The following is a 21898-nucleotide window of genomic DNA, read 5'->3' as shown; positions in this document are numbered from 1 at the left end:
AGTATTCAAAATTTACCTCTTCAAATGAAACTTGGTCAATCAATTCTCTCACCTTACTAATATGTGAAGGAATATTCCTCCACTTATTTATTCTGGCTCCTTTTATTTTGTATGGTTTTTGGATTGGAACATGCTCCAAAAACCATGCCTGATTCACCATCACAAGGGTTAACTATTTTAAAATTATCCACAAAATATTAAAAAATTTCACACAAATTATACACTTACTGCTAAAAGACCAGCAAATCCCTTTAGGTAAGGGAGGTTGGTGTTAGAATGTTTTGTCTCAGTTGATGAAAATATGTCCCCAATCTTAGGTAATTGTGGAGCCATAAATTCATGGATTGCTTCAACCCAGTTGAATCTATCAAGATTCTCAAAATCATCTACTATATCTATAAGACTTAACGGGACCTTATATGTACTAGAAGAAAATAAGACACAAACAAATATATACAAAATATAGAATTTGCAAAATAATAAAACATCATCTTCGACTTCAACGCGATTGCCATAAATTTTAAGCAACTCCTCAATTTTTGATCTAGTAGCTTCTTTTTTGTTTGAGAAGTAAGTTAGAAAGAGGACACTGGATGCTTTAGCTGAATTCATCGGAATTGAAGCTCCTCGGTCTGCAATACCAAGCAGCAATGAAACGTCTCCTCTTGTGAAGCAAACTGGAACACCTGACCAAGTTAAATTATTATTAGACTTCTACCAATACATACAAAAGTATTAGGAACACCGTGGACATGATACGATGTCATATCAAGCACACGTTAGGCCTTATACAGCATCGTATCAGACCCACGTTGGGCCTGATACGACATCGTATCAGGCCCACGTTTAGCAAAAGATTAAATTTTACCATACAACTACTTTGTAATTAAAATACGAAATTATAAATTGTACCTGAGAATCTAAAGGTTTGACTACTTGAATCCCAATTTTGAAATATATTTACCAAAATCCCACGGATGTGCTACATATCTTCTATGTCCAAAAAAATACGAAATGGTGACTGTTTGATCAGCACTATGTGTCGGTCATGTAAAATAACAGAGCCTTCATGCGTTCCTTTCTTCGTGGATGGTTGAAAAAAACTTTTAAAATGACCGAGGACACTGTTCCAATGCAGTTTCTGTCCAACATCAACTGAACCCTATACTTTATAAAAATAAAAAAAAATTAAATCATACTAGTTCAGCTTCTCAATATCACAGAGTTTGTAAAATGATAATCTTTACAGCTAATTGATGTGGAGAGGATGATGATACACCCGATCGACGTCTTTGCGCCATTATGAAACTAGCTGATTAATGTAAACCCTAGAATCCTTCACTGTTGGCTCACGAACACTCCTGGTTTTTAATTGAATTGAAATGCTAGATGCCGCTTGAGAAAAACTCGAGGTCACTAAACTAGGGTTTCACAAGACGGAGCTGCACTCGCATGTCACGAAGGAGGGAGGTACACTAATGATCAATTTTATTTTTTTAAAATCAAAGTTATTTAAAAATGTGGTTTGGATGCCTGGGAAATGATGACTGATCAGAGGAGTTGGTGGGAAGGTTATATTCGGTAATACACATTATTTATCTGTGCCTTTTGATAAATACCAAACGATGATATGCCTTTTGATAAATATATTAAATTTAGTACATCTTTTGGTAAATTGCCGAGAAATAAAGAAGGAAAACGACGTCTTTTAAAAATTAGATCATTTCAGAGAAGAGACATGTATGAAATCAACCGAAGAGAAATGTATAAGAGAAATATATAAAATCATTGGCAAGGGAGAGAAGGGACACAGGAAATATCAACGAAGAGGGAAAAAAATATCGGAACACCGATGAGAGTGAGTACCAGGGGAAAAAAGGACTCATGTGTGAGGGACAGAAGAGTTAGGTGTATTTTAAAAAATAAAGTATATAATTTTAAAAATAATTATTTTTTTATACAAATAAACATTAAAATATTAGGGCTACCCAAATAAAATAGGGTCTAGCTTAGGCATGTCTTGACCATGTATCTCAGTCCAAATCCATGTTGCAGGGATATACGTGGTCGTTAATTATAGTAAAAAATAATTCTATTCGTCTATATCTTTTATAATTTATGTCTATATCATAAAAGGTAAATTATAAACTGAAAAATAGCTAAAGGGTGAAAGAATTGTTTTATCAAAAATACTGCCTGCTGGGAATCACGTCGTCGTTAATGGTTTCATAGGCACGCAATCAATTATCAACGCCGCGCGCGATTGTGTTAATTCTATAAAAAGAAAGCACGCAGTGCACGAGGAATTAAAGGAACGTATCATACCTTTCGATTGACCAAATAAAGTAACAATGTCAATAAATCGAGACGTCGTCGATCTATTAATTAATTATAATAAATAAGGATACGATTCTAGATAATAGTAAAATATATTTATAGAAAAATAAATCAAGCATTTTTCATCTTTGTGAGTATAGATCAACATATATTTGAAAAGAAAAAGTATTAATTTAATGATTTAATGAAACCCCAAGAAATGCGATCAACTATTGCTATTTAATTCATACGGTGTCACATGTATAAGGAATCGTATTAAAAAAGAAGATATTGGTTTGAGTTTATCCACCTACGGCACCACTACTTGACTACTTGTTTCTACTTCTTAATTCGGAAAAAGATTTATTTGAAAATGACAATTCCATGCCGATAATCCACATACGTGGTAAAAGGTGAAATCGTTCGCCCCCAGTGTCCCCGTTGTACCTGACCCAAGGCCATCACGAGGGAGGTAAATCATAGCATCCTGAGCGAGCATGTGACAGATGGGGTGAGTTGCACAGGGACCGAGGATTTACACCCCGACTACCTCGAGTTTCGACCCCGTGATCTCATGTGGTAAGTATCCCATCACATACCAACTCGGATGACTTATGGGGTCTGCCAATAATCCACATATGAACCATGCTTTCCGAATTTTCAATATGAAAAAGAACAAAAAAGGAAAGAAAATAAAAGGTTCCCAAGAAAAGAAAAATGAAAATTGCCGATACAATACGTTGGTAAGATGAGGTTCATTAATCTTTTTCGATTTGGTTAACGTGGGAAGGCAAGCAGGAAGCGAGATTTTTTATTTTTTATTTTTTATTTTTTATTTTTTATTTTTTATTTTAAAAGAATTCGTTGCTTCTTTTATTTTTTCTTTCACCGGCAACAACCATAAAAGGCAAGGTGTCGTGACATGAATAGGTGGAGTCGGACGAACTGAGAGGAGGGGCATTGGCGGCCACCAGAAGTATATCATTTGCCTCCGGAACAAGGGGAAAACAAGTAGGAACAAATCATTTCACGAATTAGTGGAAGTGTTCGATTGGATTTGTTTTGTTTGTTCTTCTTATTTTTGTTTTTGTGTGTGTGTTTTTCTCTATCTGATGCAGTCACTGAGTTTTGTGCTTTCTTGTTCTTCACTTCGGAAGTTTAGAAAGGTTGAGATTGCTGAGAAAAATCTCGAGTTTTGGCAGAAATTGGAGTGGCGGAGGAGAAAGGTTGGATTTTGAGGCCGGGAAGGTTGGAAAGGTGCGATTTTTTTTACCATGAAGGATGCTTGGGATCTCAACGATGCAGCGTCGGAGGAGGAGGACTCCCCGGCGACCGCTGCCGCCGGGCCGGGCGGCGTAAAGGTGAAGACTGCGGGAAACAGCTCGGGCGAGGTCGAGAACGGCGGCACCGGTTCGTCAGTCATCGTCGTCGAGGCGGAGGGCGAGGGTGGCGCCGCCCGGAGGATCTTCGGGTTCCCCATCTCCGGCGACAGCACGACCTCCGAGGAGAGCGCGCCGGCCGCCGTGACGCGCCAGTTCTTTCCCTTCCCCGACGAGGTTTCTCCTCGCGCTAACACCGTCGGGTTCAGGCCCCGGCAGTCGGCGGAGGCAGCGGTGAACGGGACGCCGATGGAGGCGGCGCCGCCTGGCAAGAAGAGCAGGCGCGGCCCGAGGTCGAGGAGCTCGCAGTACCGGGGAGTGACCTTCTACCGGAGGACCGGGCGATGGGAATCCCATATCTGGTAAGCTTTCCTCCTCTTCAAAGATCAATATCATCAAAAAAAGACAGAAAGAGGAAATCTTTTCCTTCTTTCTATCGAATTCCTTCATCAACATTTCCTCTTATTTACAGGGACTGCGGGAAGCAAGTTTATTTGGGTATGTATGGAGCCAACTTCAATCAAAAACATCTTTTTCTTCTTCTTCTTCGGATCATAAATGATTTCCTGAAACCGATTTATCTGCTAATGTTTCTGCAGGCGGATTTGACTCAGCATACGCAGCAGCAAGGTCAGTCATTCATTTCAACTCGTTCTTCATTTCCAATAGATTTAAGTCTGAAGTTTCAAACATTCCATTCAACAGAGCATACGATCGGGCCGCGATCAAGTTCCGCGGAATCGATGCGGATATAAACTTCAATTTGGAGGAGTACCAAGAGGATCTAAAACAGGTATAGCCAAAGAAGCTTTGCTGATCAAGGATCCAACTTTGCTTATTTCTAGATCACAATTGATTCATCTTGGGCAGATCGGCAATCTGACCAAAGAGGAGTTCGTCCAAGTTCTCAGGCGCCAGAGCACCGGCAATCCCCGAGGAAGCTCCAAGTATCGCGGAGTCACCTTCCACAAATGTGGGAGGTGGGAAGCTAGAATGAGCCAGTTCTTCGACAAAAAGTATGTGTATCTGGGACTTTTCGATACCGAAATCGAAGCTGCGAGGTTCATTCTCTTCTCAAAATTTTTATCTCCGATCACTCATGCATCTCAATCCTAATCGAGTCTGTTGGTGTCTCAGAGCTTATGACAAGGCTGCAATCAAGTGCAACGGCAAGGACGCAGTCACCAACTTCCACCTCAAGCTCTATGAGGCAGAGCTTGGAATTGCGAGTGAGAAATCTGTCTACCCTTTGGCTAATTGCCCTTTTAAATCACCAATCTCACACCAGGTCGAGCACAATCTTGATCTGAGCTTGGGGAGTTCAGTACAGACGAATATGTTTGATCATCAGGTTGGTTGCCTACAGACTCACGATGAATTAATCCTTTTTAGTATCTAATGTTTCCATCCGATTCACGATTCAGTATCCCGGCCGCGAAGCAAGGGAAAGAGCTCTCAATTGGCAGGAACAGAGCTTTGCAGCATCATCAGGATTCCCACCTTTGGCATCAGGAAGAATTGCCCCTCCGGGCGCAGCACGACCATGGCTTCTCGACTCTTTTCGCCATTAATGATCGATTCAATAACGCTGCGTCCTGATTGATTACTCCCAAAGGACCCACGCCTTGTCCCCTTCCGTGTATCATCAAAGCATCCATTGGTTATTTTGGAGTAGTTGCTGGTGCTGAACCTATGGACACGGACGATGCACATACTTTTGGTCATCGCTCAGAGTTGTTGCCTTTGAGACAGCCAATAATTGGAGCAAATGTGGTTGGAACACTGTCTCTGGTCCTTTTTATGGATTATTGGGAAAGGTGCGGTAGGGAAAGGTTAGAGTGTGAGAGGGGCATCACATAGCTCTATTGGCCAAATAGCAGAAGTAGTGCTTTCAATGCGGATGGAAAATTAGTATCCATACTTTCCAAGATTTGAATTTGAAGTTTATTCCCATAAATCTTTACAAGAATGTCGAGTTTCAAATTTTACTGTAATTAGGCATGGTAAAAATACCAATTTTCAGTAAGAATATGAGAGTTAATATTTTTTTTTATATATTTCAATATATACCAAAATATAATCTCTTCATATGGGTCTAGTGGTTAGCACATGAGGTGTTGTTACTAATGAAGTCTGGGGTTCGAAATTCGGTAAAATCGAGGTAAATGCTTCCCTTATATGCTAGTCACTATTCCAAAGACTAGTAGCCGTTCATGATTTACCTCCTCCGCGTTGGCCCTGGAACGGGTTGACGGGGATGCTGGGGACAAACGTATTTACCTTTTTGCCACCAATATATATCAAAATATAGAGATTTAATATTTTTGAAGAAATTTTGTTATTTAATTAATGATAATTGGACAAATATAACTTTTTTTTCTTTTATATTTTGATATAGAATATGAAATTTATATCTATCAAAAATATGATATATCAAAATTTTAATATATTTGTACCAAAATTTTTAATATTATATACAGTTTCAATTAAAAAATTTGATATACTACACCGAAATCCGTCCTTGTTTGATCGGCTTGTCTCTTTGTTTTGCTTGGTTTCAAAGCAGGAAAGATTAATTAACTAAACGTAGGCGTTTAGAAAGAAACAAAGATATTAAAGCAAAGGTTGGCCCAGGAATTCAATTCCACTACAAAATTAGAAAGTACCATTTTTATTTAAAATTTTCCATTTAGCTCGACAAAAGAAAACGTTTTAAGCTGTTTGAGATCAAAAAACGGAAGTTCAATCTGACAGCGTTGCAAATTATACTATTTTGACACCATGCGCATTGCCTGCTGGATTTCCTACCTGTTTTAAAGGGAAAGAACTGCCTACCTACTGCTGCGGTCAATATCAGCTTCCTGTTTTTAGGAGGCCGAAACTTTTCGATGTCCTCGCTTTCTCATTTGTCCTGCAAAAAAAAGGTGATAGAAATATCTGACCTTGATTCTTCATATTCAAACAATCTTTTTTTCTTTTTTCTTTTTTCTTTTTTCTTTTTTTATTGATTGCTTCCAATTTAAGCATGAGTTTAAATGATCTGAATTGAGAAAGTGACCAATAATTAAGGCAGTTCACATTGAACCACCTCGAAAAGCTCCAAAAGCAAAGTGCCACAATGGTTGGGGGATAATTTCACGTGGATAATTCGAGGCACAAGTCCATTGCATCCGTGTCGAAGAGGACTTTTTGTTGCCTTTTTCGCCCTTTATTCCGATCGTTGTCACAAATACAGTAAAAGCTCATGAGAGAGTCTCCTGATTAATTACCTGTTTACTAGCCTATATGACCATCTAGTGTGTAAAAGATTTAAATGGGGAACACAGAAGATTTGATTTGTTTCGCTCGGCAAAGGGAATCCTCAGCTGAAACTTTGACGATCGAATACCCCCGGCTGAATCAGCAGAATAAAAGTGTCACGAATGCTTCATTCAATCCTGAAACAAAAGCGTGGAATTGAAAGATCAAACACCACTGTGAAACACGCAAGAAGGTAGAACTTTGTATTTTTACAGCAACATGCAAAATATTGTAGATGATGCCTGAAATTTCGACGAGAACAAAAAATGGAATACCTCAACACCAAGATGCCCCCAGTGAACTTCAAATAAGTGGAGCATGGCCGACTTGATAATCAAGTGTCAAAGCTTCAAGCAAGAAAGTAACTAAAAATTTAAGTAAATTGGTCAAAATCCACCAATCAATTCAAATGCAAAGCGCTCCCATATCCAGCAATGGTCCTGATCCAGACTCCTTGACTTGTTTGCGGGCTTCTTTTCTTTTATTCTGCTTTGTTTCCCTCTTGCCTTTGTTAACAGCGCGTTTGTTATCACTGCCAAGTAAGATCGGCAAAAATTTTATCATCATAATGTTGCCTCAAAATCTATAAAACTTCTGGAATTCTTAAAATAAAAACCAATCATATTAACGGTAATTGTGCACCATCACTCAGAAAATATTCTCAACCTCCACCCAGTCAGTCTTACATACAACTCACTATCAGAGATAGTAAGGGAATCAGGAATGGTTAATCAGTAGGAAAAGGAACAGATTCAATAAACCAAAAACCTAGCAAATATAAAATGTAGTATTTTAATAATGAGAAATATGTTGTTTGCAGAAACTAGCTGTGCATGAAAAACCCAACATCGCTGACTTACCAGAGATTAGAATTTCATTTTGTGCCAGTTGGCAGGGGCAAAAAGCTTGCGATCAGTAAGTGGAACAGGCGTGAGGAAAAAAAAAACCACCTGGTGGCACCTTGCGATGACAACTACTTCATGAGACTAGAGACAGCGAAGAAGCTTCCACATCACAATGATGCATTTTATGGGACTTCGAACACCAACAACTTTGTCGAAGTCAGAAACAATCCATTTGAGGCTGGTGAAAAAATTGTGAGCTCCCTAGACTTTTGCATGAGACGCATGTGACCACTTTATGAGCTCTTGAGACAAATGCAACCACTTAGCGACCACTCTACAACCACTTTAGAGACTCTCCTGACTGTGTCACTGCTGAGACAAAGTCAAGGTCCTTCTCTCTTCCTTTTAGTGTCTTCTTCTGCAAGAGTTTTCCTCTCTTTCGTCTATCTCCTCTTCTAGTGTTTGGCTTTGGTACACCTCCGACACCAACACTCAGCACTAACAACATATCATGAGTTGGCCCGGACTAAAACTCAGGCCCAACTCGAGATTTCAAAACTTGAAACATAGAGTCTAAAACTTAATGGAAATGCATGTTAATGACAATTATGATAATCAATTTGCAGATATCAGAGCTCATCAATCTGATGACGATGACACATACCACATGATACCACTATATCTTAAGAGAACATGTTTTGACCTTAATGGCATAATGAACATAAAAAAACAATTTTCACTCATGTGAGTTGAAAATCACAATGCAATAAAGCATTTTTCCAGCTAAACTTAGATCGGCAATCTATCATAAATCAATTGAGCATAAAAATTCCAATTTTTATTGTCAAAACTGTCATTTTCATGTTAAACTAACCATATGGCAATTAATTAGTCATCTTTTTGAGATAATAATCAGGCTTTCTTTAAACGCTTATAAATTTGGATAAGGCCCAGAATGCAGTGCAATAAGCAATAAATGTTTCTTCCAAAGAACTTGAAAGAAACGATGAAAGAAATTCCTAAATGTTTATGAAATTATAAATAAATAAATACAAAGAGGCTTCTGGGTATAGTTCCATCACTATCTGTGATCTAAAGAAAATGAAAGGGCACTAAAAATTGATTAAAACTCTAAAATATAAGCTACCTAAAGCTTTGATCCAATTAGCAGGAAGTCCATCATGGTTATCATTGAGAAGTTTGCCTTGAAATCCTGAAGAGGATCAGAACTTGCATACTGACACCAAATTTAACCATCAACTAATGCCAAGAATGTAAGGATGGTAAAGCAAAGAGCACCAAGTGTGACACGAGGCTGTCCATTTTCCCCATATATGTTTGTAATTGCCATGACAATGTCCTTTAATTGGCTAGATGAGGAAGTTACAAGAGGCAATCAGATTCCATGTCAAAAATGAAAATCCATTAATCACCCATCTATCTGTTGCAGATGGTAATATTTACAAAGGATGATTCACAATCTGCAATAGCCATAGTAAGCATTCTGAAAGATACTTAAGATATCCAACTGGGCTTCTACTTCTCTTCCAAGGGAATGCATCAAGAATTCAAAATGCTAGAATTAAATAATTCCAAGATTTTATGGAGTGCAGAAGATAGAAAAAAAAAAGTTCAGACCATCGAATAATATGTCTTACAGAGAAGGATGAATTGGAGCTAATACATATCAAATTCCTGAACAAGACCTAATTTATGAAATTCCTATGGGACAAAGCATCTAAGAAGGATCCATTATTTGTAAGGATCTGTCTACCAAGCTTTTGAACCATAATTCTATATTGGATTTTAAGGAAACTTAATATTAGCTCTGCATCTTGTGTGATATTGCTAGGAGATTAATAAAATGCCTAATTGGATATGGTACGGTTACCAACTTATGGTGGGGAATTGTATTGAACAAAAGATATGCATAAGAATATATACACATCTTCTGTGAATGTGAATAGTACTATTTAGACTTGGAAGGAAATTTTACTAGGCCAATATACTGATATCTAGTTTGGATGGGCTTCAATTGAAGAAATAGTGCTGATACGTGACCAACTAGGAAGTGGTGAGCTGAAAGGGAAGTTACTGTTCAGAGTTGAAATTTATTATATGGGGTACGAAAGAGTGTCATGTTTGAAAGGTTAGCACACCACTCTAAAGCTGATGCCGAGTCAAAAAATGAAAGCTTAAAGTCTTATTGGCTCAATATTGTTCAGAAACTTCTGTGAACAGGTAGTTCAATCACTTTCAGATCCTAAAGGTTCATGTTATGTTCAGAACTACAAAAATTGTTCAGAGATTCTGGTGGATTTTTGAATATGTGCCGAGATATTCTATAAACTACATATTCTCAGTGTACGACTGTATCATTATTCTGATGGTTACCAAGCATCCATGCCTGAGTTAGCTAGTCTCAATGATCAACTACAATCTGTTGTTTCTCCAACTATTACAGAGTATTACAATCAGTTTACAGAAATACACTTATGACAATCGAGTATGATTGAGTCAATATCATGATGCTTGAAGCAATTGGAATCTAGAAAAAAAGAAAAAAAGAGAATGCAGTTGGGCATTTTCTCGATGTTATGATGCTTCTGGGAGGTTAATAAAATGAGGCACATGCTCAGGTAAGTTGCCTATTAATATTTTCTTTGAACGAACATAAATTTTCAATCCAGAGGTACATAAGAGAGAAGATTAATAAATTTCAGGAACTGAAATTGTCCAAGAGCATACACAGAGGGTGAAGTTTTTCCCGTTGATGAGCTACAAGCCTGGCACTTCATTTTAGATTTGCGAGAACAATCCTTCTTTCCTTGTTTCTCCTGTGAGAAAAATGAGTACCAATGATGAGTAGAAACAGTTGTCCAAGAATACTTGCTACCATAAATGAATCCATACCAAATACCATATAACCATTGCTATCAGAATTATTAACAATGCAACTGCCAGTATAGTTTGGGTAATTTTATCACATACATTTTGGTCCAACCTTAAGTCTTCTGATGCTACCTCTGGCAGTCCAGGTTCCTGACTTTGGCCTTCTCCAGAAAAATCTGAAAATATTTAGCAAAAAATTTGAATTGCAATCTTGCCAACATATATATTGCATCAAGAACCACCATATGGGTTCACAAACTTATTACAAGAGATAGTTAAATATTGAAATAAGATAGTTGATCCAAAAAAAAGTGTGATTCTCTGGTATCTGCCACATAATAATTATAAAAATCATTTCCAAATCCCGGTCATTTTTTTTTCCTTGTAGCCAAATTCAACCAAAATTCTTAGAGAAGTATTTACTTTTACAACTAATAATAGGATATAGCCAGCATAATTTGTGAGCAAGGAGTCTAACATTCATAAACTAGGATCATATTATCCTGACCAGGGGAGCCAAGGGTTGAAGCTCTTGATTGAAAAATTGTAATAGTGATGCTTTTCTGGGCCATACTTTTAGTAGCCGTTTGCCCACTAGAAAACTAAAAATTACTTTTTAATTCGAAAGGAAAATCCAATTAAATATATCGATGTTATCGATTTTTTTTTTATCCCTGATCTAACTTATCTTTAGTGAACCTTTAGTCCTTGGTGGCTTCATGCCTTTATTCTCCTGAGATCCCAAACAATGGCAGACGTGTGACACATCATTTTTCCTCAAAGGTTGCCACAAAGAAATTTATTAAGGAAAATTTCAAATTCTCTTCAAAAATGAGTTAAGATTGGCAATGCTGTATTATAATGTTTCGACTGAATAATTAATAATCTATTAAATGATTATTATTATTTTTAATATGCCAAATAACGCAAGATGAGGAAACCAACAACAACACCAAATAAAGCAAGATGAGGAAAGCAACAGAAAAACAACAAAAAGAGTATGAAAAAGAGCATTAACAAACAATAAAAAAAAAAGTTAACAAAAATACAAAATCACTTATGGCTCAAGGTAGGGATAAGAGGTAAAAGTGATACAGAATATATTATAACACAACAATGATAAGAAGAAAGTAGTCATGATAAGAAAGAGCCTATGAAGATAGACGCAAGCATGAGATACAATTCAACAGTACTAAATTGTAATAATTAGTTTTGCAAAAGATCAAAATTGAAAGCAAGTATTTTTTTTTCATATTTATAAACAACCACAATTTTAGAAGAAAAATGGAAAAAAAAATATAAGCTATATAGTTCTTAACATATACATCTAAAACTTAGACATTCTAAATTATGCTTGGTGTTCGACATCATTTATAATAGAGTTAATACTAAATCCACCAATATTTTCGTTTTTGGTGGCTATGGTCAATGAACATGCACGAAAAGTATCATCCATCTTGTTAACAAAGTTGTTTTGAAAATTTCCATAACCAAAAGAGAATGCACAGTTATTGCAGTCGAAACAAGTATAGTTATGATAAGGTAGATCAATCTATCAATAAGACGATGATTAAATAATTTTCTTACCTGCTGCAATACAAAGTTGAAAGGAAAAGATATTGTGTTGTGTCAAGGAAAACAAGTATATAAACATATATAACTCTGACATAATACCCAAAGTGGTACTAAGTTCATAACATAGTAACTAATAATTCTAACATCCTAACGGTGTCAAACAAGAGAGATCTAGGCTAAGACAATAATGGAATAGGTAATCACAAGTTCACAAAGTCATAAAAAAATTTAAAACTCTTGTTGCATCAAGTTCATGAACAAGCTTACTCAGACAATTCATTACCTTGAACTAAATCATTTTCCATGGACCTATCATTGGTACTTTGTGCATTTTCATGTAAGTCCATATCCTGTTCAGCTATCAAAAACTCAATTGCTGCATTGACATCGCCATCTACTTCTTGCAAAACCTAAGTCCATTAATCAACATTTGGAGACATTTATTAAAAGTGAAAAAATAGAAATCTAAGAAGTACTTGTCAGTGAATTTTATAAGCATTCTACTACCTGTTCAACTTTATCAACATCCTTACATCCTGTTCCCATCATGACCAATTTAACTGATTCTCTATTGAAGGATCTGCATGAGGACCCTTTTGATGATTTGTTAGTTGTTGCTTTGTCATTGTGATCCTTTCTAGAAATATGAGCATCTACCTAAATGTAAGAAAGGACCAACTGTTTTGCATAAAAAGCATATCTTGTTAAATGACATGAACTACTTCATCCAAACAATAGAAGAAAAAAAGGGACCTTAATAATTATTGGCCTAGCAGGTCCTTCACAAGAATCTTCCTTTAGCCGAACACTGTTGTAGTGCTCGCCATCATGGTAACACCTGTAAAAATAAATAGCTAAAAGATTCCTTTTCAGGAAAGAAAAATATTTGTATGTATAGAAAAGTCATTGATTAGCACTATTGTGCAATCAATGAAATTTCCAGTTAAAAGTGTAAGTTGGATGTGTGGAGGTTACAACTTGACGGAAGATGCCAAGAGACCAATGATAACAAATGAGAAAAAGTAATGCAAGATTAGAAAATTTAACTGAATTGGTAGGGGATATACATGCTAACTGCAATCAACTTTCAGCATCTCATTCCATGTAGATAAGATCATTGTATCAAGTATGAGAAGTTTAGCATATTTCATACAATCAAGTATGCAATTAGCTATTCACAAATTTCCAATGTGATATACACAAACTCCCTCCCTCAACCTTGATTATATTCATTTTTTTAAAAAAAAAAAAAAAATCACATTCACAATGATAAAATAAACCTTTGCTAGAGTTGCATGACTTGGTGATACTACCGACTTGATCTAAAGCCAATATAAGTATGGGATTAGGACCTTGTAGTCCCATCAGTCATTATGCATGAGTGAATTATGGCATCCTATCAGAGACATCATACCAGTGGAACTAATGATTGTTTAACAAACCTATGATTGCAGAAGAACCCAAGTAATGGGTACAATTGTGGAACTAGGGTTACATAAAAGGGCATAAGCTATATAAATGGTTCAATGAATCCTAAATCATACAACAGAACTATGATTTTGAAAGAAGGGATACATAAAAGGGCATAAGCTATATAAATGGTTCAATGAATCCTAAATAATACAACAGAACTATGATTTTGAAAGAATCCTATCGAAGACATCTTGATCTTTTTTTCATATTGTCATGATAAAATTAAGCTTCAAATATGAAAACACCCAAAATCATAAAGTTACAAAAAAAAAAAAAAGGGAAGCAACCATTATATTATTGAGAGGAGTATCCAACTTACAAGTGAATCATATCATCTTGATGACCACTGAAATTACTAATGTACCAACGTGGAGAACTAAACTGAACACAGACCAATAAATAAAGAAAACTTATTAGCAAAGCCAAGTCCATCAAAAATTTACAAGAACTCATTTCCAATAGCATTCATAAAATATAATGCAGATATATGTATACAAATTTTCTACATGAGCATTTATCCAGCAAGTTCATAAAAACTGTCCTAGCAAAAGGCAGAACAATGAAATCATTCCTGTGAACTCTAAACGTGTTTTGTTATTAGAACTAAGGATACAGGAATGAGGATTAAAGAACATTATGGGGTTTGAATATTTTGAATCTATAGTGATAGATGAATGGAGCTGAAAGGATTTTTCACCTTGTTTTCATTCACATGGGAGGGGGTGAATAAGAGGAGGAATGGATGAGATGGAATGTATATGCTTTTTTTTTTTTTTTTTTTTTTGCTTAAAAACACCTTCCAAAAATATAATTTTTGTATCTATGCCAATTAATGAATCATAACTCTACATTGAACGAATAGATACCAAAAAATGACAATAGCATTAATTGAGGCATTTCAATTCTCAAATTCTTGATATAGTTCCCTTTTTTCTCATTCCCTATTTGAGAAAAGGGGCTGACTTCTGATCCAGTTTAAATCTCATTCCCTATTTGATTCTCCAATACATCTCTATTTCTCTCAATATTTTCCTTTATGTGTTTTTCTTTTACCTTCCCACCCCCACCCCATCTCACCCCTAAAATCTTTAATCACAATTAAGAATATAAAATTCAGCCATAAAAAGCAGCAAGCCATTATCCAACTACAGAATTATAGCATCGGATCCCAACCAAAGCTCATACTGCTTGATGGTACTTACTAGGGAGGAAGATAAGACAAAATATTAAAGGTGAGATACATGGGAATAACTATGGTGAAGGACAAGTTTGCTTTTCCATTAGTCACTCCACACTCAATCATTTAAAACCACGAGTTCTGTTTTTTTTAAAAAAAAAATGGATGCTCCAATATTTCAAAATCAAATCAGTTCTTAAGTTATTTACACAGAATATCCATTCAGAGACACTAGCCCAAAATATGAAGTATTGATCTGATACACAAAAAATATTTACAATCCCTAAATCATCATAGACTGCATGAAAAATACTGAACTTTCTTCACTAAAACAGTACACAAGTATGCAATTGAGGAAGGACAAGCAACAAGCCTATATTGCGAAACATAACTGGAGAAAATCATGAATTTACTCGATGAATACAAATATTTCTCCTTGTAACAAGAGAAGCTGCTTGAAGTTCCATATTGCCTGCCCATGTTCCATCCTTTTCCATTGTCCGACAGTACTCGTCAAATGGAACCTCATCTTCAATAAAGGGCTCAAAGTCTTCACGATGATTCTGTTAAGTATATGGATTAGTTGCAGGCTTAGGAAAGATGAATGGTGGAAAGCAGTTTAAGAATATTATGAAACATCAATTACTTCAAATAGTACTAGGTTTGAAGGGTGGGAAGGACAAGTATCAAATACCTGTGATAGATAATGCTATATGTTCATTAAACTACTATGCTAAGTACACAATTGCATAATCTACTCAAAGAAAGTTGAAGAATTAGAGAGAATTTAGTAAAATGTCTTGATAGATTTGGATCAAAGTGATTAACCATAAAGAAGGATTTGGAAAAACAGGGATAGGGTTATGGAAGCCTACCATTATATATTTAACCACCATTTCACGGTATTTTTGGTGTTCATCTTCATTACCATGAAGCTGATCGGCTAGGGCCCTGCAAGCTACTTCGAATAAGTGTACTTGGAAGATAATTCATTTCTAATGATGCACATTCTGGAGTTTGTCGTATGCTAATCATAACATTGAATAAAGATGGTAATTTTATTACTACTAATAAAGGGTAAAACAATATCCTTCAAACCTAAAGAAACAGTTGCCGTCTGCTGTAACTTCAACTATTTTTAATCCCAATACATCAAGTTGAACGCGAAATTCTTCTATATCAGTTTGTTTACCGTGTTTCTTCACCTGCATGAGGTACAAGATTATTGCATACTGAAAGATCATGTGTAAGAAAAATGATAGAAATTGTAGCGAATTTAAACACTAAAACAGAAGTAACAATGAAAATTTTTTCCATAAAACTCAACGTCAAGTGTCAAGCAAAATAAGAAAACAAAAACGAAACTAAGGCCGTTCAAATCTGAACTTCCGAAACCAAAATATTGCTTGGTTTTCCCTTAGGATATCTGATCCCGCTTATTCGCTTCACTAAGATAGGAGATCCTCTGCGAAAAGAGTGTTTCACACTGCCCGACGACATCGCTCCCTTTACTCGTCTCTTTGGATTTTCAAACAAGACGAGGAAATAATCATCAGGTGAGACATTGAGCTAGCAAATTCTTAACTAAAAAAAATGCATAATTTCGAAGATATGATTTTGAGGCCGACATAAAAGCAACTTCAAAGGATTTGACCGAATCCCATAGTGGATTTCCCGTTGGGCATCACGGAATTTCGATCGTCAATACCGATCAGCCACTGAATCCCAAGAATCAAGTTGATACGAAAACATTTGGGCGGAAGTGGAGAGCGACGGAGGCAAAGCAACTGGACAAAAAAAAAACATAACTAAATAAAGAAATCAATAGATGGAACTGACGAATCAAGTTGATACGAAAACATTTGGGCGGAAGTGGAGAGCGACGGAGGCAAAGCAACTGGACAAAAAAAAAACATAACTAAATAAAGAAATCAATAGATGGAACTGACACCATCGCGCTGCCTTCTGGGCTTCGGCTTCTTGTTCGTGGCATTTTTGTTCTTCGGATGCACCATTATGCGGTGCGAGAGACAGAGAGAGGGAGGGAGGTTGCTGAGGGCGGAGGAAGGCGCCGCCTCGCCCTCGCCGTGGGGAGATGGAATGTACAGGCTATGAGTTGCAACTCGATTTTGCACGGCGCTTCGAACCGGTCGTCGATGGACCCATGGACCGGCCTGTTCATCTTTAATTCCAGAAATCAAACAAAATACGATAAAATAAGACATGTTTTCCATTTAGACCCTCAGAAATCCCGATCTTCCTTGAACAAAGGTATTCGTCGGAAACTCGGAATCTCACGTACGACTGAAGGGATTTCTCCAACAGTATGAGTGAATCGTTGAATATATTGCAGCAAAGACTTTTACGACTTCTGTTTAAGGTTGAATAAATTAATAGGAGTGAGTAGTCCTCGAAGTCAGATGCTCCGTTATAATTAGGAATATGTGGTAGTCAAAATATCTAGTAGCTCCTCTCTTAAAATATCATCAGAAATTAACGGAATCTCTCTTGCAGCCACTGTAATGGCTGATATCACCCTGCCGGACTTGTTACGAATTGATTGTTTATCAAGACGATGGACCGCAAGTAACGGCGAGCACAGATCTCCTGAATTATTTTTTTATGATCCAAAGATGTGTCACTTATATTTATGGTTGAATTGTGGTCACGATCCGATCGTAATTGGTTGCGATCCCTTTCTGGATTCACTGTCCTCATCAGGTTATAGTTTGGTTCGGAGCGGGCAGCCGGAGACCGCCCAAACGTCTCCGATGGTGGATAACTGGCCAGGTTACTAGCGCCGAGCGAGGATATCCTCCGAGCGACCTTCGGTTGTCCGCTCTGAACAAAAGGTATAACCTGATGGGGATGGTGAACCCAGGAAGGGATCGCAACCGATTGCGACTGGATCGCGATCGCGATCCGACCGTAAAGATGAGCGACACATCCCCTGGACCACAAAAAGTGGTCCAGGAGATCCTGCCTCAGTAACGACCCAATAGGCTCATTATTATTGATTGGTTCTTTATCAAGGTGGTAAGTAGAAGTAGCCACCCTGAGTTTTGTGCCACATGCGCAACTACGAGCGGTCCCTTTGCTGGGGCCACTTCCTTTTCCTACGGCACCTGATGAGCTCTCTCGTCGCAAAGTTTCTTCGACGATTGTGGCTACCAAGCGAGAGAGATTATTCTGAGTAATTGGGTCTCCCACGACCACTGCGATGTCCTTGAGCCGATGCGACTCAACCGAGTCCTCAGCTTGGTATTCCACCATTGTTCTCCTAGTTTGAACCATCATGCCTTTTTTGTAAAATATTACCATCATTGCTTATTGGATTTAGGAGATGACTTCTCCTCAACTCATATAGAGGTGTATAAATATCTCTTATAAGGAGAAGAGGAGTGTTAATTGTTGATTAGAGAAAGCCTAATTGTGATTACACTATCTCTAATCATAAAACTCATTTTGGTGCATTTTCAAAACCAATTTAGTGTTGTTTCAATTCCAAATATTTTTCCAACTCCAACCAACACCATTTCCTGCAATAAAAAAATATTCCTTAAAATATTCTATTTTTTCATCTTATAATTTATTATTCAATATACATATTCATTTGTTAAATATTACTTATTAAAATTAATAACTAATATAAACTTATAATATATAAAATTTACATAATAAATTAAATTAAATTAAATAATATTAGTTTATAATATTGTAGAATATTTTAAATATAAATTTAAGATTATAACATATTATATTAAAAAAAAACCTTGCACCTAAGGATGGCAATGGGTCGGGTTCGGATCGGATTCTATATCCTCCGTCCCCATACCCATCGGGTATAGGATCTCTGATGAGTATACCCATACCCATTAAATGATCGGATATCTTCTATAGTTATAATTTTTTTTCTTTCTATCCAACTATTATCATTCAACAAAAATATATTAAAATTAACAACCTATTAAAACTATATATATACTTAAAAAATAGATTAAACATCTATATAGTCTCCTCCTAATATCAATAAAAATAGTAAGTTAATTTTAGAAAAGGAAAATTTTCTTTAATATATGTATATATATTATTTAATCGGGTATTCGGGTCAGGTATCGGGTATTGATAGTCCCTCCATACCCTCCTCCATTCGGGTCGGATGTCAGATCCTCTATCAGGTTCGGGTGAAATTACCATCCCTACTTGCACCATTGGTGCTGCACTATTTATTTACACTGAAATGGTGCAAATTTAGGGTTTCCATTAGAGTATATTTAATGTCTCTTTTATACTAAAATAGTATAGCAGGGTATTGGTTGGAAATGGTCTTAAGGGTTTCTCTTCTCTCCTCTCCCTCTCTCTAATTGCTATCGCCTTTGCTGCCACCGGCCACCACTGTGGGCTAATCTTATGGTCACTTGCCGCTGACCAGCTACCTCACCTCTAGCCACTACCGACCGTTGGCTTTGGGCATGGTTCTCTAGTATCGTCCAAGCTTTTTGCTGGACCTCCCTTTGTGCTGCCGGGTTGCTTCAAACCGTCGGGCACAAGATCGAGGGAGAGTTTTCTCATATTGCTTCATCTTCACGCTTGCCTAGTATCAATCGGAGACGAATGATTGGTGGCTTCGTGAAGTCTTCTGAACGATAACTCGACGTAGATACCAGTGGAGGCAAACTCCATTAGGTTTGCTAGTTGATGCTCTTTCCACTTCTCATCATCCATCATCTATACCTAGAATAAAAGTTATTTTAAGAAATTTTATTTTATGATCATGTTTTACTATGTTATATCCTTACATGTGTGTAGTATGTATAACATAATAATTAAAAATTATTATAATTTTTTTATTTCCACTATGTAGGTTTTAAGCATATTTTAGCACTCGTCACATCTATTTGGTGATTTTTTTTAGTGGTAGGATAATAAGACAGTATACAGTAGTTTTTTTAAAGTTAAATTTAAAATAAAAATAATTTATCCTATTTTATATATCTTACCTCGGTAAAAGCGTCCGCCTCTTCAGTCAGGCTCGTGTTCCATCTATCCGCACCACCGTCCAGCGAAACCGTAAAATCCTAAAAGCTCCTCTTTTTATAGACTGGTGTTCTATCTTTCTGCACCACCGCTAAGCTAACTGAAACCCAATATCCTAAAAGCTCTTCCTCTTTTTATAGGCTCGTGTTCTATCTATCCTCTCTCATGGCCGAATCCCTCACCTCTCCCACCTCCCTCGCCGTATGCAAGAACAAAGCCAACGACAAAGCATCCGCTGATGATACTCAGAACAAGTTGCCCGATGGGGTCCCCGCATCTAAAATCCTCGCTGACTACCCCATAGTACTCCAAGAGCTTACTGATCTTAAAGTAAAGATAGCCGTGACCGAGACAAGGTTAAAGGATCTTCTTGTGCGTAATAGAAGTCTCAAGGAACAAAACAGCCGGTTGAGCTATATAGCAGATTTGTCCTCTGTGGCTGCTGCGCTGGCTGGGACTTTAGTTATTATTACTCTTACCAAGAAGTAAAGATAAATAAAGCTGGATGGATGGAAGATTCTCGATGCTCGTCTGTTCGATTTACGTTCAGAAGTCTGCATTGTTGATTAATAAATGATTCAGTTAATATAATTTATAAATTTTTTTAGTGAGAACGAGTAGCTTTTATGGTTGAGAATTATAATTTTATTAATTTGTCATGTTAGGTAAAATTGATATTGGAGTCAATTTTTTAATTCGATGTTTAGTAATTTTCTATCCATCTTTATTATTATTTATCATCGTTCCTATTTCTATCAATCAATCGAATATTTGAAAGTTTAATTTGGATTTTTTTAAATATCAATTATTTTAATTTATTTGGTTTTGATCCGAACCGGCATTAATAATACTATGAAAAGTCAATTATTATATTTGAACTTTGTGCTTCCGGATTGACATAGTTGGTGCATGTGGTTATTGTAATAGATTTTAGGGTCAGTAAAATATTTCGTTAAATGCCTATTCTCTTCTATACGAAAGACTGGTGTGTTAAGTGTTAGAAAAAAATTGAATGAAAATGTGATATGTGGGTTGTAGTTTCACAATGATTGAAAGTAAGGTTTTTCGATTGATTTAAAATAAAGGGGGTTGGAAATTTAGGGCCCGGATGACATCAATCCGAAGGGTATTTTTGTGAACCCCATTATTTGTTACATTAGTCAGACAACTTATTGACCATCATACAAGATAAGGAAAGTCGCCAGCTTACTTGTACATCACGTGACATGCTTACTTGTGCCACATGGCAAGCAAGCTTGCAAACCACACGTGGCTTGCTGGTAGCCACCAGCAAGCCACGTTGTGTGGCTTGCTGTTGGCTGTTGCTGGCAAATTGCAGCCAACAGCAAGCCACGTTGTGGCTTGCTGGCAAGCATGCAAGCCACAACGTGGCTTGCTGTGCTTGCAAGACAAGCACAACAAGATCTATATAAGACCTTGGAGTGGAGAGGAATGAAGCTGACGAGGAAAAAGCTTCAGTGAGCTTTGAAAACAAACACCAGTGAGCTTTGTGCTTTGTGAGAGGAAAAGCTCAAGTGAACTTTGTGTGAGAAGAGCATGTTACAATTCCTCTTTGAATCCTCATGTTTCCTTCTCTTCTGTTGTGCACTTCTTTTGCTCAACAGAAATAGTGATAGTTTTCGGATCTAGTTCAGATCGTCACGACAACCAGTGCTCGGTTGTGTTCGTGATCCTGCCATTTTATCCTGAGAAACAGACGTCCACCTGATCCTCTAAGCATCGCGGAGGGGCCGAATCTGTTTTAAGGAGACAGCGCTCTGCTGGACTCGGCATCCACTCTGAGTTCGTGTTGCAGCTCTCGACATCCTGTCAGCAATTCTCAGCAGCAACGTGGCGCCGCTCGACAACTCACGATGTCCTCGACTCACCTACTCGGCGCGTGG

The 21898-nt window shown here is 37.0% G+C and overlaps 2 protein-coding genes across 6 annotated transcripts; one reads left to right on the top strand and one right to left on the bottom strand.

Annotated features, from left to right (window-relative positions):
- Positions 1–3184: 3184 nt before the first annotated feature.
- On the top strand, positions 3185–5750 carry LOC122028118 (AP2-like ethylene-responsive transcription factor TOE3). 2 transcript variants are annotated; one of them, XM_042587133.1, is made up of 8 exons: positions 3185–3327; positions 3435–4057; positions 4168–4193; positions 4295–4325; positions 4401–4488; positions 4566–4756; positions 4833–5046; positions 5120–5750. In XM_042587133.1, exons 2-8 carry the CDS (start codon positions 3591–3593, stop codon positions 5264–5266), a joined length of 1164 nt encoding a protein of 387 aa, XP_042443067.1. In that variant the 5' UTR covers positions 3185–3327; positions 3435–3590; the 3' UTR covers positions 5267–5750. The 2 variants fall into 2 exon arrangements, with proteins under 2 accessions (XP_042443067.1, XP_042443068.1); XM_042587134.1 differs by having other exon boundaries at positions 3201–3327; positions 3519–4057.
- Positions 5751–6835: 1085 nt separating this feature from the next.
- Positions 6836–17314, bottom strand: LOC122027167 (OVARIAN TUMOR DOMAIN-containing deubiquitinating enzyme 7-like). 4 transcript variants are annotated; one of them, XM_042586062.1, is made up of 12 exons: positions 16907–17314; positions 16056–16162; positions 15833–15908; positions 15371–15520; positions 14100–14161; positions 13061–13145; positions 12815–12964; positions 12591–12717; positions 10845–10908; positions 10589–10677; positions 7271–7527; positions 6836–7132 (listed from the first exon to the last, which is right to left on the bottom strand). In XM_042586062.1, exons 1-10 carry the CDS (start codon positions 17189–17191, stop codon positions 10635–10637), a joined length of 1149 nt encoding a protein of 382 aa, XP_042441996.1. In that variant the 5' UTR covers positions 17192–17314; the 3' UTR covers positions 6836–7132; positions 7271–7527; positions 10589–10634. The 4 variants fall into 4 exon arrangements, with proteins under 4 accessions (XP_042441996.1, XP_042441995.1, XP_042441997.1 ...); XM_042586061.1 differs by having other exon boundaries at positions 10832–10908; positions 16907–17310; XM_042586063.1 differs by having other exon boundaries at positions 10832–10908; positions 15833–15915; positions 16877–17043.
- Between the last annotated feature and the right edge of the window lie 4584 nt (positions 17315–21898).

The sequence above is a fragment of the Zingiber officinale genome, chromosome 10A (assembly GCF_018446385.1).
Source record: "Zingiber officinale cultivar Zhangliang chromosome 10A, Zo_v1.1, whole genome shotgun sequence".
Classification (NCBI taxonomy): Eukaryota; Viridiplantae; Streptophyta; class Magnoliopsida; order Zingiberales; family Zingiberaceae; genus Zingiber; species Zingiber officinale.
This window is presented reverse-complemented; position numbering and strand designations above follow the sequence as displayed.